At 37.7% G+C, this 19,120-nt stretch overlaps 1 protein-coding gene across 2 annotated transcripts in view; it reads left to right on the forward strand.

The window, feature by feature from the left end:
• The window catches only part of LOC105265068 (insulin-like receptor), a 40,861-nt gene that overhangs the window by 6,046 nt on the left and 15,695 nt on the right, over nucleotides 1-19,120 (forward strand). Inside the window, exons 1-2 of one of the 2 annotated variants that reach the window (XM_011302356.1) lie at nucleotides 3,173-3,708; nucleotides 13,050-13,922. In XM_011302356.1, coding sequence (XP_011300658.1) covers nucleotides 13,523-13,922 — 400 coding nt within the window. In that variant the 5' untranslated portion in view covers nucleotides 3,173-3,708; nucleotides 13,050-13,522. Of the gene's footprint in view, nucleotides 1-3,172; nucleotides 3,709-13,049; nucleotides 13,923-19,120 lie in introns of those variants that run through there. The other variant, XM_011302355.1, reaches the window with a different exon arrangement.

The following is a 19,120-nucleotide window of genomic DNA, read 5'->3' on the forward strand; positions in this document are numbered from 1 at the left end:
AATTATTTGTTTGCGAAATTCAGGAAAAAAGTCGATGTCTGTCTAGCCAAAAGTCTATTCCAGTTTGAAATGGTTTGGGAAAGTGGAACAGTCTGGTCTTCGTAAGTTCAAAGTGTTGTTTCTTCGTCTCAGCAACTCCTGGGAATGTTCGGTGAATGCTTTGTTCTGGGAATTGACACTCCCCCTACGACGAAGTTAGAGACTCTTATCTGCAGTCGATGCATGGACCCGTTGAAACACCACGCCTGATTCAGGTGACACTTGAGTAGAATTAACTCGTTTCAATAACTGAGCAATCAAAGCGAGATAAATTCTTCGGAAAAAATGGGTAGTTACGAGAAAAAGAAATTGATTTGTTCCCTCGTCGATAATTCTATTTATTTCAAGAGAGCTACTAAAACGCTTCTTACCCCAGTTTTGCTGTATCATTCAGACTCATAGATATTCGTCAAACTATGCCTATTAATAATTGTGAACTTCTGAAGGTTAAACCGATTACTAGGGCAACGCCTTGAATTTTCAATGACATTTTTTTCATTGAATTAGTTTATAAAAGTATAAGATACGTATAACATATAGTACAGATCATTTTTCCGAATTGCCTGAATTCTAAATATCCCTAGAAAAATTGGGGATGAGATTTCATTCAAATTTGTTTGATCGGGCTTGAAAATTAAAATTAGAATAGTGAAAGAAATTCCACGAACCTTAAGTGAGACAAGGTGATGCATTTCATTCAATTTAGCCTCGCAATAGATTTAGAGATGTTTTTCTAGAAATTTGGATAGTATGTTGATCAGTATTTAGAAGGGTTTTATCCATGAGAGTGTATGCAAGTGAAGTAGCAGACGAAGATCCGGATACCACAGCTTCACGAGCTCGAGGCAGGGTCTGAGGGTTCCGAACAACTCGCTGTGGAGCCGGTTTTCGAATCGCCTCGAGTTCATTCTCTTGAAGTGCGGTAGAAAAATCGTGAGAATATTTGACTGTGGCTGTTCAACTGCTTCAATACAACTTCCTATAGTATGCGCATCTGGAAAGTAAAAAAAACGTACGTGGGAGGGGATACTTCCTATTATCAGACATTTGGGTTATTAAAGTAGTCTGATACCACCATAAGCGTTGAAAGGTCTAGGCTCGTTCGAAACTGATCGACATCACCATTCCCCTCTCTTCGTAATTTTTTAAAAAATTCATTCAACATTGCCCCCTTTCACACACTTCTTCGCATTCCTCCTGGCCATTAATTCGACGTATATATTGACTTTGACTTCGTTTTATGCAGTCCTAACAGCTATTGACGTGAGCGACTTCACCCTGCGAAGTCGTTGACGAAGGAAAATAGAGCAGCTTTGAAAGCACCTCTTACCTTTTATTTTCATTGATTTATGAATGAACGTGTCATAGATCTATTAGGAATTTTGCCAATTTGCAATTTCAACTGTCATAATTCGAAGAGAGAATTTATAGAAATTTTGAAAGTTCTGGGAAATATATTCTTGAATTTTCTTGAATTTAATGGGAAGAATATTTAAAACATTGTATTCGGAAGAAGTATTTGGAATGTTATGGGGATGCTAGTCCCAGGAACTCATGAAATTTTGAGGCCTGCTTTTATATCGCTCCCTTGAAAATAACTATTTAAGTTTCCATGAATTTCTTTTTTTCCCTTATAAGCATAACGCATAGTTGTTTATTACGGATGTGAAACTATTTCTTTCAAGTTCATGTCGCTACAAATTATTATGGTTATTTTTGCGATATGAATATTTTTAAGCAAAATAATGACTGGCATTTTCAAAAGTAATTTCTCTCCCTCGTTAATTATCGAAGATTCATCAATAGCTCCTTGAGACCTGAGTGAATTCGTGCACAAATTTTCGTCATTGTTGCAACAAATAGCGCAACTGTGTAACGATAGGAAAAAAAAATGTCCATGTTTGAACATATACGAACATTATTGTTCATTATTCAGCCAGTGTACGTCTACAAATAGCAAGAAGTGGTAAAATAGAAGCCAAGGGTTGAGTATTACTCAGGAAGGGTTACCCCGAACCCTCAGAAGTTTGCAATTTGCAGGAATCGGCTGCAATAATTCATGTACCAGTCAGTCGAACAAATTGAAAAGCCATGAGCTGATAATTCCCTTGTCCACCGATCAAATAGTTAGAGCGCATAATTGAAAAAGAATTTGTGACCATTTCCCATGACTCATAAGGAGCAAATAAATAGTGGAATCAGCGAAATACCGTCTGGGGCAACGAGGCTAAATAATCTATACATAGAATAAATCCAAGTAGCGAGTTCTGAATGGGAGAGCATAAGGGCGTCTCACGCTTGCGATTCAACCAGGGGACAATAAAATTTTCAACTTCCAAGGAGCATCCCCTGCAGTGCGTCGACAATGTTGCCTCCACCAAGAGGTGGAATGACCCGTTAAACAGAGATAGATAATAAACTGAAGACGAAAAATAAATAGGAAGGATTACTGGCGCTCTTCTCAATCGCTGAGTCTCCCTCTGTTTTCATCCTACGGCAACTCAAGATTTTCAACACAGTTAAAAAGCTAGAAACCCCAAGTCGGTACACAAGCGTCGCGACGCCTGTGAATTTCTACTTCTTATCCTCTACCCTCTATCTCTCTTCGCGTCGTCTATATCAGAATTTAATTCTGCCTTGCCACCGTCGTTTTCTTAGAGCTGCGCACTAGGTTCAATCGCTTTCATAAGCCCTCAAGGCGTCATAATAGAGAATAGAAAACGGCCTTGTTCCAATAATTGTATTACTTTAATCCCCCAACCATGAATTTCTCGAAACAATATTATCAATTGATTGTATATTATTGCATGATTATTTATTGAAATTTACTGTTCCAATATTAATTGACATTTATCTTGTTGGATTACTATGAGACGTATGAGACGTATTAGACTGTTGTTACGGAAGATTCAGGAGGGCGGTGTTCTCCTTCTCCCTTTTTATGGTTCAATTCCTTACTGCGCAATTTCTTACCCCTCCCTCAGTGTTGTATATACATCCCTAACAACCCCCCTCGGTACAGTGGCTTGCGTCGTTCATCGCACCGCAGTTTGCTTCGTGAAAGGCGCGGCGCATATGACTCCTTTTATACAGACAAATCGTTTCAATGTGTATCGGTAATTGTTGATTAGGCCTTAACCCTCTTCACTTTTTCTTTACCTTTCACTTTTTATTTCCTAGGAAAAATTAATGAGTTGCAGTGACGACCTGAACAGACTAAACAGACATACGATCATAACAAAGGGACAATCCATCTGGAGATGATTAACAGTGCAGATGGAGTTCAGTGGTACTTGTTGATCCCATTACATACGTTGGTGCAAGAAATTTGTGTCATTGTGATAACGTATATCTTGATAATTGGGAGAAAGGAAATGCTCAACAATAGAAAGTGGAGAGGGGTTTGTTTATATTGATAGTGGGGGGAAAGGAGTTGAAGGTGATACCGTATGGTATTATTTTTATTGATGATGATGATAAGGGCTGTACTTCATACTCGGTAAAACGACGAGCATCAGAGTTATTCGTGGTGTATTCAACCTCGTGTTCTCTCGGTGAAATCTTAAAAGGCGTCTGGCCTAGAAACACTGTCACGAAGGGAAACGTCTCTGGTGTAGGTGCCTCTCGTCTTCGCATCACCGGAAGCTATCGTCTGGTGAAAGAGTATCGGTAAATTATTAACTTCAGTCACTGAGGTGTATCATTTACATAGTTGTGAGCTGAATGGTTTATTCCTCTGATTAAATTTTTCCGGATTTTTTTTTCGCCTGGGTAATACAATCGGCGGGTAGAATTGGCCGCTAATGAACGTGAAATGTCAACAGTGAATATTTCACACCAGATGACAGGGATAAAATCGAGGTTAATCTGGATGAAGGGGATTTTTTGTTTTGCAATAGGAAGAATTTCCACAGAATTTGCTCCATATGGATGGAAATTTTATCGAGAAAACAATCTGGTCTTGCTCTCTGGTTGTTGATCATTTCTTAAATGTGTATCGCTTGGAATTGTCACGGTGGTATCCAAAAAAAATAAATTGACTGTCTAAAGAAATTGCAGATCCTGAGGGAAAGCAAGTCACATTATTGTCCTTTTATCGTTTCTCTCCGCTTAAACAGTCCTGATACTGATGACATTTAGATATACGTAACTGTTGCGATGCAGTTTATTTGGTAGATTGCTGGGGTGTTTTGGTGTCTATTGCCATAAGGAGAAACCGAATTCTAAGTGAAAAGCTAATTACAGGCTTTTATTTTCTTCTCCTGTATCGTCAATCAGATGGCAATGATTGGCATACGATTCAAGTGTTGAATAGATGGGCTGAGTGTAGGCTATTCTACTTCGACGCAATTCTTTTTTTTTTTTCCTGGGTAAACAACACAGTTTGACGTCAGAGCGTGACAATGTGATAATTCAGTAAACGTTACAATTTTCCTTTGCACCATTGTGTAAGAATTATGTGGCGCTGTTTCAATTTTTCATGTGGCATTGTAAATCCAAATTGCCTACGCGGATTTTCCTGTGCTCTTCTGGGTAGTCCAGGAATGGAAATTCCTCGTAATGGAGGAGAAACTACGAAGTGAGAATAAATAACACATAAAGTAATGCAATGTCCAGGAATCAAATGGAGTTCACGCAAGTGAACTTTGTTTCGTGATTGTCGTAACGAAAATAACCGGGTAAATTTTATTCTTTTATTATTGTTCCCTTGGTACTTGATTGGCTCCGTGTACAAAATGACGAGGGACTTTATGTCACGATAGCACTTGGGTAATTAGAGACAACTACTTGATCATTTTTACGTCGTAATAACACAAACAAATACTCTTGAAATTTCAACTTAAAAAATAAAATTCGTATATTATTTATCGTCCTATTTTTTACTGGAGCAGTCCGTTAATTTCCTAGACTCTCCGATAAAATTCTAATTTCCCATGAAATACAATTCAGTTTGATTAATCAATAAAAAATTGACTGATCTTAACTGATTTCGTGGTTTGATTGAATTCAACTGAAATTCCATGTCGCTGTGGCATTGTGAAGAACTTCAAGTTTTTAGCTGAAATTTCAGTGTTATTTATCACTTTTGCGAGTGCATAGTGCGTTTTGTTTTCACGCGGTTAGAGGGAAATAAGGTATGTGCATGATATAGTTTTGACGTGGCAATAAACGCATCGCGGCTGCTCACGGTCATGACACGATAGCCGGGCATGTGGCAATGTTTTGGCCGCGATCGATCGACGAACCTTACTGCGGCGTAGTATTATACTATCTTCACTTCCATTTCCTATTCTCCCTCTTGTCGCCCATCCAGTGCCACAGTATTTCCCTCTTTCTTCTATTCTCCATCACTGTTTCCCCTCTCACTCCAAACTCTCCCCACTACTACCATAATCCACCCACGCCCTGGTTCACCTAAACACCCCCAGACACCAGGGATTCTCAATTGTATATATTTTTATTGTATTACAACAGGCTTCACTATTTTTTTACTGTTTTACTTGTTCTAACTTTTATCACGGTTGCATGATCACGGTTGCATGATGTCAATATTTCAATGATTATTTCCATTTTCTCTAAATTCATTCCAAACTAGTAATTTAATAATTCACGTCTGTATATTCGAGATAATTAAATTCTTCTTTCTAAATGGAGACATTCGGGAGTAATGTAACCAATGAGGTCAGATGAGAATCGAGATATAGAGTGTGAGGGTGGATTTATGACACATCATTCACGAGCCACAGAACCAAACCCAATAACGAGAGAATCTCCTTGAAGCATATTTCAACGGCTCCAAATTAGTATATGAATAATCATAATCCGTATAAAACTTAAAGAATTATCGTACATTGAATTCGTTCATAAATGGAAAGTGTGACATTTGGAAATATACATTCAAACACTCATAAATAGGAATTAAATCGTCAGAATCGACTTTATATATGAATCGTTTGAAAGCTCTTTCAGAGCTCTTCAAAATGGTTTATGAGTTATCTCCATTGAAACAGTCCTATACAGTGTAAATTTCAATTTGAGAGTAATTTTGACAAGTAACGCAAGACGAAATTTTGCATTTCACGATGAATAATTATATTCATGGCCTAATAAATACTACTCAATATTAAATAGAACACCTCAAAGAATGCTCCAGGGGCATATAACTCATTCCAATTAAAAAAAAAAACGATTCCCTCGCACCTGCTATCTTGATTTCTCTCGACTTTCTTCAATTCGATTTTTGAGCGGTAGCCCAATTAAATTATGCTCTCCTTTTTATATAAGGACTATTTTCGGCATAGACTACCCAAAAATTTTCGCTCTTCCTCTTCATTTCTTTTGCCCTATTTCATTCAATGCTACGATTGGAGAGAATTCACGAAAATTTCGAGCTTTTGGCTGAATTTTCAGGTTTGAATTAGAAAATTCATATGAGTCGAGGAATTCTCGTGTTACCGATGCAAACGCTGAAATTCCATCGTAATTTCAGTAGACATACCACAAATGCGCTGAAATAATCAATCAACTTCAGAGTGTGGAGGAAATTCATTGTCCAAACATTATGGCGAAAATTCACGATTTACATATTTGACATTCCTATCAAATACTCGGTTCACTAAAATTAATTATAAGGAATGCCGTCATTAAATACTAAGAATAAAAATCATGGAGATTCAAACAAGTCAGAGCATTCTCCGTTCTTCGTTGTTAAAAACTCGGGATTTCTTGATTTTCCAAGAGAAATAATAATTTCATCTTTCTTTCCTTGAAAAACGAATTCAACCTCGTTCTCTTGCAAATGACCATTGAGCAGTTTATGAATTGTCATTTTTTATTGATAATTGAGACTCTGCCTTGATGGAATAATTATTTCCACCCTATGTAACAAAGAATGCTGTAGTAGTCCAATGTACTCTCCCTGCGCCAACTCATTAAATTACATTAATTAGGATGAAAAAAAAAGCCCAAGCAAATACCACCATTCTCGCAAACAAATGTGATGAATTTAACCACTAAACCGAGGAAAAATAAGTAAACATGGAAAATATCCGTGGGGGTAGGACCGGGTGAGATATTTGCCAGGCGGGAAGGAAATTTCAACTGGCGATTTCACCCGAGTACATCCGAGCCGGGTTCACGAGTACTGGAGAAATGTATACAGACCGTTGAGTTCGACAACACTCAGTGGTTCACATCCGGGAAATCATTTTCACCAACAATCAGCCCATGTTTTTTCACTGTCCATCCTCTCTCCCACTGGCTTTTCCATCCCCTCCATTCACTGGCCCGCATACCTCGACCTCTATTCTCCAGACATGACCTTCCCTTTCCACAGCACTATTCAATCCCATCATCACCCCAACCCTATCGACAATCTTCATCCTGACATGAAGGATTCAACGAACTGCTGTATTCCCGCGGAAATACTTCATTATTTTTATGAGGCAAGACTGAAGAAACTATTCAAACATAACGTAGAAAATGTTGCTCGTCACAGAAGAAATTTTCAATCAATTTGAGAGTGATTGTTTCTAAGGACAAGTGCTTCGGGAAAAATTATGAGTTTTAAGAAAATTGAGGAGCGAAAGTTTGGAAAAATATCTAAATGACCATCGAGCCTCAAATCAATTACTTTAGTGTGCTGTTAATAAAAAGGTGGAGATTTGAGTATCCAAGGCAACCCATCATGGGAATATTTTGTTTATATGCAGAGCTCGTTGAATTATGGCGTTAAAAATTAACGACCCCAGTATTTAATGACGAGATGTAATTTGACTTGATTTATCATCCTGCAAATATTTTCACCATTTTCCACATCAGTTCATATCATCATTAACATCTGTTGGTTGGTGCATACGATGATGATCAACATGAATGTTGAATTTCCACTTGGAACTTATCAACGCTGCTCCATGAGCCTGGTTGACTGCAGTGATGTCGCTCGACGTAACGTTCTGCCCTCGTGCATTTACTACTATCACGTAACGTACACATTTTCGAGGTTGGCGAGGTTGGCGAGTACTCCCAGCGCCTCTCAGTTGTACATCGGCTGCGAGGGGAAATTCGCCCGTTGACCGGGCAACGAGGAGTAGCGTAAGAGGGCGGAATGACGGCTGATAGAGAGGGAGGTGGGTCGAGGTGGGTCGAGGTGGGTCGAGGTGGTCCCGACGTCAAAATGGTAAAACGACAAGACCGTCGACGACGACAGAGATGGAATGCAAACTTTGTGCGATACGGGGATGCCACGAGGAAGGTTAGAGTAAGAGAGGGTTGCTGTTTGGCAATGCCAGGGGGTGTCAGGGAGGAGGGAGAACAAGAGTATCGACCATCTCCTACCATTCAGTTTGCCCCGTGTTCCGAAGCGGAACGTTGCTACGTTGCGCAGCAGCCGACAGGACCGCCCGAGCACCACCGGAGAAAATCTTTCGTACATTGAACTGGGGAGAAAAAACAAGGACAGGATGAGACCAGTACAGATCCAATGCGTCTCAATTCATTTTAAATTTGTGATTAAACGCATCTGCTTTATAATTTTTATTTTTTTATTTTTTTATTTAGCAATGGAGAATGCATGTTTCGTTCTTATCGGAGGGGGATTACTCGTTTTATTATGTCTCGCTGGAGTGGAATCATAAACGCTTGCAGGGTTGTGACAGTTGTGTCACTGGTTGGTACGCGTTTGCAGAGGGTTTTGTTCTTCATCAATTCGACTCGAAATTGGATTTGTGGAACTGCGCATGCGAAATATTATCGTCACAATCATCCTCGTGGTTCTCTAGGTATTGGCTGTATTCATTGACATCTACGGTGATTGCGTCAACCGATAGAGTAATCGGAATAATATTTGCCGATGCAGCGCCAGGTGGTTGATGCACGGCGTCGGGAAATAATTGGAAATATTATTATCTTCCTGAGTGGAGCGATAATTTTAAGGTTGGCGAGATTTTCCAATGCAAATTGGCGATTGATTTGATTTTGAGGGGAATTATCTTGCATTATATTGATCTTCATGAAATGGTCAAAGTTAAATTTCTATTCCGGTCGGTTTAGTTGTCAGATGTGGTATTTTCAGGAAATTTGTGCAGTAGCAAAAGGCAAAAAAACATTAGAAAATATATTGTGTTATCCTCTTGAATTCGATGGAATGTAGAATGTTAAGTTGGACAAGTTTGCAGCTTAGCTAATGTCCCAGGTGTTTTTAAGTCGAATATGTCGGCAGGTATAGCTCTAAACAATTTATAAATAGACAAGTGGTTCAACTTATTCATTAATTTATCTTGTTTTGAATGATTGACGAAACAATAGTGACTTTAAATTGAGCATTTCCTTGAACCAAAAAAAAATTGTTTTGTATATTTTCTATTTGCTTTCCTATTTTAGCTCGCGTGTCATCTTTCTCCCTTTCCCTCATTTTTTTTTCTCTCTCTCTCTAGTTTCCTCTCGTTTCCTCATCGTGCGCGTCATACGGTTTTATCGAGCGTCCCATTTCTCGCCCTGAAAATGCCCAGCTACAACCGCCTATCTACTAGTACAGTGTTAATGTACGAAACTAGGACCTGCCAAAATTTTCACCGTAAAATGACCTTGTGATATACGCCTGGCTTTCCTTGATACAATGAGGCCTATACTTCACAGCATTCATCAGAGAGTAATAAAACTAGAGATTGTTTATTATGGAAAGGGTTATGGAAATGAAAACAGGGTGCGAACGGAGTTATCACTGGAGATTCTTCGGAGATAATGATTGATCCGTTCAATTGAATACATAAGTATATATTATCCATTTGCGACCAGACAACTCTACATAAATCAATTAGAAGGGCTTATCACGATTTTTTCTACTGACTAATTCACTTAAATTCTTGTTAGACTCATCTGGAATTTCATTGGAATACCTTTAATTTTAATTTCATGAATTCTGACCTCAAGACAGATAACAACTGTTCATTCCATTATTATCGTGGTTGAATATTATGAATGTTTGATTGAGCATTGATTGTATCTAGTATGGAATGAATTTATTCTTCTCATTGGTCTATTTACCTTTGTCTGTACTGCCTGGCGCCATCCTCGGTATTTGATTTTCGTATTGAATGCCGTCATGAGTTGCCCGTAGGCGGTAGAAAAAAATAACTGTCTCGCATCTGGAGTGCAAAGAGGGTTAACTAGCCAATCTGTGACATGGAACGAAATAATGGATAGACGTAGTGTGAAGGAACGTCGGTTCGATGAGGGATCGTGATCAATTATTACTCGTGGGAAGATTGTACTACACTGAGACGCCAGACATAAGTCATACAATAAACTAATTGATTTAGACAAACACGTCGGTGTATATTTTTAGAGAAATGGGGAATTCAATGATTCATTATGTATTTCGAAATTTCACATCATTTGGGTATTCAAACTGAGAAAGTCAAAGAAAAAGATACAAGGAATTGAATTCAACTTCAATAGTTTAAAATTCCGAAAATGCACTGTCGCTTCTATAAAAATCACCATCAAATAACTCGAAAATTTTTACCATTTTTACCAACACTGATAATTTTCCGTATCACTCAATTTCATCAGATTGCGCAATTTCCTTTTTCCCGGGAAAAACAAGTTTTTTTTTCCTCTCACAAAAACGACGTATCATTATATTAACCTCCCGACAAACAGCCAACAATGTTAATCTCACTTGAATTTTGAGACATGTGCTTTGAATAGATGTTTGCCAGGTTGGGCTACCTCGATCCAAATTCACGACAAGACAAACAAAACACATAATCAATTTCATCTAGACTAGTCGTATACATAAAAATAGTTTTGCAACTGTACTGATAGAATGAGGAGTGTATGTTGTAACGTAAAAGTGTTGCAGTGATTTAATCGTTGATGAGGGTCTGGGATGAAATTTGTGCCGCGTGCCCCGTCGCACCGTTGATTACTGCGGCGTCACGCTTGACGATTCCTTTCCCCTTCAAATCCAATAAATTAATTGCAACTTGTTATTGAGAAGAATTTGTTGCTTGATCGAATGAGAGTAATTGACCCTCACTTATAGACCCTGTCCTTATAAGCCTGTCCGTTTATATATTGCTCTCTGATTTTTTTTTTTCTCTCTAAACTCAAATCCAGTATTAATTCTACCACCGACTGGCCCTTCCCTTCAGCACATTAACCGATTCACTAAACTGAAGATAACAATATCATCGAATTACCGCGTCGTGTCAAGAGATACAAGTTACTCTAATTATTCGTTGAGAGCGGGGTAGAAGGTGATGAAATTCTATTGGCTATTTTACTGATGCTTTTTGCGTACAATCGTAGCAGTTTACGACGTAGTAGTGGATTTTCACGGTCTTCAATCATGCCAAGTTGCGTGTCGTTGTCAGTTACGCGCCGGTGGTGGTCCGTAAATGACGTGGGCTTTTTAGGTATATATCTCATGCCCACCCGTTGTGCCAACCATTTTCCAATCCGGTGAAAAATACAACAATTTGAGGAATACTGTAACTGATCCCTGTCTCCCCTAGCGTACAATGCTAATGCTTCTCACATCGGATTACATTTTTATTATCTGGTGTCATTAGAGTAAATGTTATTAATTCAATACTCCCGAAGGGGTTGGTTCGTTGAACTCTCGGTGTCGTGGGGAGGGGGATGGGGGTGGAAAAAAAGGGGGAACTCAGGAGAAAATACTGATACTGAATAGGGGTTTGACACGCGAGTGTGGGCTAAGTGCCAAAAAGGGAGAATCTCCTGGTAATTTGCGTTTGGATTTACAGGAAGATAAACGCTTTAAAATTTGCGTGTACCGTTGTGGCACGAGGGGGAGACAAATGTAAGTGAGAGATGCGAATTTTTATATCGATTAGAACTTTGACACTTGTTAGTTGTTTGACGTTTAAGAGTTATCGTGTGGTGGATGTTTGGAGGTATGCATTTACCGAAAATTGGTGGAAATTCGGATTCCCACTCTTTTCATTCTACATTGACACCGCGTTATCATGCGGATCTTCATTATGGTATCGGGATGACCGATGTATTTCAATTAAGTCAATCATGGCATTTTTCACTGATATTTCTAACCGGATAATTTATGTAGTTATGGCATATTCAAACAATTTCGGAATGTATACAATATTCGCTATTTTCTCCTTGTTTAATTATCTTTATACACCTGGAACTAAACACTAGACTCTCCAGTAAGTTCTTCCATGAATGATTAATTTTTAATTACAGAATTGTTTGATCCCAGTAAAACGCCTGTATACAACTTGTCATTCAAATTCTAATGAACGCTATGAAAACTAGATAAACTACCCGAAATAAAATATTTCATAAAATAATGCAACGCTTAGACAAATGTTCGTTTCATCTGATGCAGTTTTATTTTTGTTTTTGCATCATGATTCACAGAGTTATCATCATAAGTAACGCACGTGTTGAAAGTAAATCGCAAATATTTATTTCTCAATTACAGATGCATTAACGTATGTCATTATTTTCTCAAGCTAAAGGAAAACGAAAACTCATCGTTCATTTTTTTCTTGTAATCGCCTTAGCTATTCAATTATCCTAGGCTCTATTCCACCCGGTTTTCTTGGGTGATAGACGAGAATCATTAATTGGTTTGGTAGTATACGTCATGTCAGGTGATTTAGACTGAAATGATAGAGCGAACTGCATAGTTGAGGATTTGCTGAATAATCTGGCTTCTTGATTAAATTGTCATCTTTGCCGATTTCAATTCTACCTCGAAATCAATGTCCACCTATGCTAATTATCTTCGCCATTCCATTCTCCTACGATTTGGTACACTATGCCCTGATAAATTTCCCTTAACCCTTCTAATAGTTATAATTTTAGTATAAATTTTTTCTCCCAAAATCCTCAGCTCTTCCTCAAGAACAAAAAATTTCAAATAATTCATACAGCTCATAAATCTCAACACTCATTTTCACAATATTTTAATGCCCATTAAAGCCAACACAGATTGATAACGCAATTATAATTTGTTTCAGAAATGCATGTATATCCGGACGTCACAGCGAGGCATTGATCGTGGGTGGTGGAAGATGAAAATACCTAGATTCGCGTTCTCACCGTGACGCATGTCACAAGATTATATTTAAAGGTCATATTCCCGATCGAAATTGATGAGACTTTGAAAAAAAAATATTGAAATTCCAGCATTGGAGAGATTCAACAAATATGCAGCAATAAAAAAATAGTGAGCGATGAACTTGGCGGTAGCGATTGGTAGAACATGGCCAGAAGTGTTACAAATCGTGCCCCATCGGGATTATTGTGGATGAGCACCAAAAATAAGAGTAATAATACTGAAGAATCCCATGATGTCACGGGCTACAGTAATTTATTTGAGGATGCTGAAGATATCGGGTGCAGTTATGCTATTGAAGATTGAGCCTGTGATATTCATAATATAACCGAATCGATTAACGCTGCTATTAGATCACTTGTTTGTGTTGGAAAAATGGAGTCTTCCCGGGTGATTTTTGGCTGTCCAGATTGTATGAGCAATCTGGTATCCACGGCGTCCACCACAAGGTGTTCACTCTGCGAGCGTCTTCAGGGTAATCCCACGGAATCTGATGATATGAGGTATAAATTGTTGGATAATGCGGGGAGTAATAACGGGTTCAATGCGAATGGTGAGAGAATCCAGTGTCATGGATTTATAAGAACAATGAGGACGCGTTATGGAGATTCACGTGGTGCTTCGAGTGTTGTACGATGGGCAGGGTCCAGTGGAAATTCTTTCAGTCTTCTCAGTGTCACAGTCTTTGTTTTGCTGATTGCATTTGTTAATGTGACAGTTGCCGAATTGAATCTATCAACCGTTGGAAAAGCAACGAATTCCTCCAACAATGGTGGTGAGTACAATTATTCTACATGATCAATAATTATCAACATTAATATAACAGATACGTTGAGATTTCGGTAGAAAAGAAAATGCATCCGAATTTAAAAAATTCCATAGTGTTTTCTCCATTCGATTTTTCCGTGTAGATATAAATATTCAAAACGGAAAGTCACCAAAATTTTGGATTTTCACCTGAAAAATTATGATGTTTGAGGATTTATGCATACGATGAACTAATTACTCGCGTAATTGAAAGAAAATTTTCTCATGAGCTTAAGTCATGGGCTTGATGACTTAATGAGACAATCTCGTGTTTTATTTTTACTTCGCGCGTACATACTCCTTTTTTTGAATAACACTCCTCTCTCTCTCTTTCCCGGTAACTGCCCAGACTGAAATTTATCGTCGGGTGGTGTTTACGATCCGGTGTTGCACGAGCGTAAATTTGTGTATATTAATAACGACCCTTCGCCACCAACATCAACAGGCAGGCATTAACGTGCCATTTTATTGCGTTACGAACGTTATTCCACTTATGTTGATTGATTGAAATTGTGCGATTCAATATTGTTCCCATGTTATTTACGGTTAATGAATTACTCTGTGGTATGCAGGGATGGTATGTGTTGTGGAGTAATCGAGTGGAAATCACGAGTCAATTCAATTTCTATTTATAATCCCGTTATATCGTGTGATTTTCCCCAAGAGAGAATTTACCAATACTGAAATTACCCACCATTACCTTATTATTTGCATTTTCCATCTTTTTCATCGGTAGGAAAAATGGAGATAGGTATTGAACGAATAGAATTGATTCACGTCACGCATTTCCGTCAGGACTATTTTTATTCACAATGGAATACATTGGAAGAAATTTTCGTTCCATAAACAGATATAGCAAATAGAGGGAAATAAGAATTTTCTGAAGAAAAAGTGACGAATTCTCGTGTTTTGTCTGGCGAAGTCGTGCTTCTATCTATCTCTTCCGTTCTTGATGCTGTGGCTTGCCTTCATCTCACTTCCTTCTTTCCCTTGTTACATTTTCACATCCATTGTTGCCTGACACAGTATACGTCTAGTTTTATCTTCCTATCGCAACGTCCACACAAGCACTGTGAATAGCGTGAAAATGGGATTATTCAGTGACGGATACTCTTACCAGGCTTTTCGCACAATACCTCACAGGTCTTCCTATACTCAGAGCAAAAAGTCTTTTCTTACATATGTTTTACTTTCGTCAAGAAATTTTTTCACTGTCAATTATTGAATTATATAAATTGACGTCCAGAGATTTTTCAATTATTTTCTTTATTGAGGCATTCAAAGCAATAGGTTTACACTGCTATAAATTAATACAGGTGTGTTAGAAAGATTCTTCTTACAGATGTCCAGAGATGATTAAAATTTTTTTCCTCTTTCCCAAAATCTAATTTTGGCATGAGCCCACAGATATTCACCGGTAGATAATAATACACCTTTCAGAACTGGGAAAAATGTCATACATCTACAAGTATCCAGACGTTCTGTCAACAACAAAGTATTATTTAGATGAATAGGAAAATTCATTGAATTTAGATGTTGCGTAGGATATGATTTCGCAAATAGGAATGGGTCGTAGAAAATAAAATAGCTTTAAAACATGAAATTAATGGGTGGCATCTGGTAAAATGGTTTCGCAGGCATTCAATAGGGCTGTAACATTGAGAGTACAGCTATTAAAATGAGGAGTTGAACGTAATATAACTGTTTACCATCAAACGAGGAATTTGTTTTATATTCTGTTCTTTATATTTTTGTTCTTTTATCCTTGCGGATGTACAAAAAATGAATTAGTGGAATATTTGTGTGACTTTTAAGGAATATTGACGCAAAAGTAGTAATTCATTGGAATATTTCAAACGATCATAATTATTCTTTCGTCTATCCATCAACGGGGTATCGCTCTTATTAAACAAAACGCAATAAATAACAATTTGTTCCATTTACATCGAGAGCGATGTTACTCAGGACAACAGTGCAAAGTACCATTAATCTTATCGGTTGTATTTTTGCTGCTCGTTTGGGTAAGTTTTACATGTATATGAGAGATATGACACTGACCTCGCTACCGTGTCATCATTAATTCTGTGATAGGCTTTTCATTAATGAAATTTAATCGACATGGAGGAATATTCCGCCCTAATTGTCGAGAGTGAATTGATGGGCGGAGACGGAGGAAAGGACACAGTAAATGAGTGCAATTTGGAATTATTCATATTTCTATTCATGTGTCACATTGATTATTAATGGGTTGTTTTGCGAAATGTGTCATTTTCAGGGAAACTATTCGTCATTCAAATCGATGGGCATTAGCTGGCGGCCGCGTTTAGCAATTCCCCGAACGAAATTAATGAACAGGTGAATGATTTTTTTTTTTTCCTTTCAATTAAAATAATTTCGGGTGGTAACATTTTCGGAGCATTTATTCATTCAAAGCCCTAATTGATGCAAGTAGATGCATAATTTGTGTCAGAAATGTCAATTGATTTGAACGAAGCAATTGAGAATAAATTGGTTATTACATTGATTCATACACATATTGCTGGTAAATTACTTTTTCCCTCAAGAGCTCAGTTCCAGTCGTGTTTGTTTCACTCTTCACTCGTAAAATGGGGGAACAATTTTCTGGTTAATGATTTTCTAAGAATGGAGAAATCGAATGTGAAAACCGAAGGAAAAAAAAAGACACGGATAATAGGTTTTTTCGTCGAAGGGTACTACATCTCCAGGTAGAGAGTGATTCGAATGGGTTGTCTGTTGCACAACCACTCGATGTGGGTGATTGTTATTGATTGAAATATACGCACGATAGGTTAGACCGTTGTGAAAGAGAGTGTAGTTCAGGGCAATGACTAAATAGTGGCTTGCGCGAAGTCTCCGACCTATTGGGACGGTAAAATTACTTCATCCGGTCTACCGGTGATATTCACCGACTGCATACCTGATGCGCTCCATCTTCACAATCCCAATGATAAAAATATTATCGTACAAAAGTTCAATTGTATCAACCGGAAGTGTTTGAGGTGCATTCAATATTTAATAAGACAAACTTTTCCAATAGTGAATTGTCGTAACAAATATTGATCTTTTACTTGTAATTTCAATAATCATTTCCTGATAGTATAGTGCCGGCAAATAATTTGTGAACAGAGTTGTAAATGGTTTTTATGGGCTGAAACAACAAGAATAACTTTCCTTTATTTCTTTTTTATTTTTGCATGGTCTGGACAGTCAGTCGCCACTCCCTCTCCATTCTCCTAGTGATCGCGTGTCAACGCGAAATGATCGTCATTTCGTAGGGGAAACTGACTTCGGGAAATTCTCAAAAACCTCGGCATTAGGGACTAAAAAGAAACATTTGCATTTACGAATAAAAAAAATGGAAGGGGTAACGGCGAAAATTTCTGCGGGGTTAATGAACTTGTCAGCGCTTCCCTCCTTGAATACGTTCGAAATTTCCATACTAACGAGTAGTAACCGGACAAAATGTTCAATATCCCACTTGAACCTCTCACACTGTTGGCTTTTATCCACATGAAGGGCACGAAGTAACAAGGGATCGGACACTGGTTGTTTCAAGTTTCGCTGCTCCATGAAGCTGACGAGTGCAACGAGAGAAATAGCAGTAACGGAATTTTGGTTTATACCCAAGAAGAACAAGGACGGATGTAAAGGATAAACGAAGCCGGAGGTGAAGTCCAATTTTCCACTGGACTGGCTGTAAGATCGCTTTACCCACATTTTCGTCACTTATATTCCCGGTGTTTCTCCCTCATCCTCACATTCTCATTTATTATGAAACATTGATTTGACTGAGGGATGTCCAGATTGGTGTAGAAATTGAGAATGCAGCAGCAAGTTTCGTCCTTGCGATTCAGAATTGCATTTATTAAGAGAAATGACAGCTACCTGGTATCAAATACGTCAATCAGCACTGATTTTTTCTCATTCAGCCGGAAAATACCCATATCAGCTAGAAAAGGTTGAGATCAAATTCATCCTCAATTTAAGTAATTTCTGTGACTTGATTCAGTTGCCATGGATCTCCCGTCGAGATGTACAAAAAATTGTGACGTGTCATATAAGTGTCGCATGATTGTCACATGACAGATACAATTTATCATCATTTTTGTCACATGACCAAATTATGACGGTATTATCACATGGCCGTAATATCCCAACTAAGTAAATCATGATCACTCCTCAATTTTCTAACATGTATTTCATGTGATTGTCATATTCTACCTAGTGATGCCCAATTTTTTTTATGCCACAATGGTCATAATACAAAAAAAATCACAATAATTTGCTCTTTTATGATCTCACGATTCAAGTAAATGTCTACTTGATTCGAAACATGTTTTTTCCGCGTCAAATGATGCTCATCACCAACATTGATTGTTTGATGATCCCTCACGATTCAGCAAGGTGCTGCCAACATCCAAAATTAGGAATCATGCGGAGTAATTTTCGTTCAGCCGTAAAACCGCGATAATTGTTTCACGTGTACTCCACGGTTGCATTCATCTCCGTTTCGACGATGACGGTATGACAAGCGTTCGATGAATTGACAATTGATCCAAAAATTCTCTCATGAACCGATTTTCTATTCTAAGACGGCAATGCGTCAGAATCATGCACTGGGTCATGAGTTATTACTCATCGGTGTTATTCGAATTCATGTCTAAACAGTGTGATTCACTACTCTATCCTTTGACTGCTTCAATTCGGTTCGGAGTTCCGTACTGTCTGTTATAAAAAGACAGCCCCAGGAGCACTTACCAACTGGAGTGGAAAATTAGCTCAGGTCTGCATCAAGTTCCTATGAAGTCAGACTTGATGATGGGTCAGGTACAACTCCTACAACTTGATCAGGACTTGATAACCGAAATTAAAGATATTCATCAATGATGGTGAATAATAATAATAATAATAATAATAATAATAATAATAATAATAATAATAATAATAATAATAATAATAATAATAATAATAATAATAATAACAATAACAATAATAATAATAATAATAATAATAATAATAATAATAATAATAATAATCTCGGTATAACAATGTAATAATATATATATGGAATATTTAATAATCAATTGTTCCTGTGTTTCCATTTTGTTTAATTACAGACTTAAAAAAAAAATAAAATATGATTCT

Source organism: Fopius arisanus, unplaced genomic scaffold, assembly GCF_000806365.1.
Source record: "Fopius arisanus strain USDA-PBARC FA_bdor unplaced genomic scaffold, ASM80636v1 scaffold00027, whole genome shotgun sequence".
NCBI lineage: Eukaryota > Metazoa > Arthropoda > Insecta > Hymenoptera > Braconidae > Fopius > Fopius arisanus.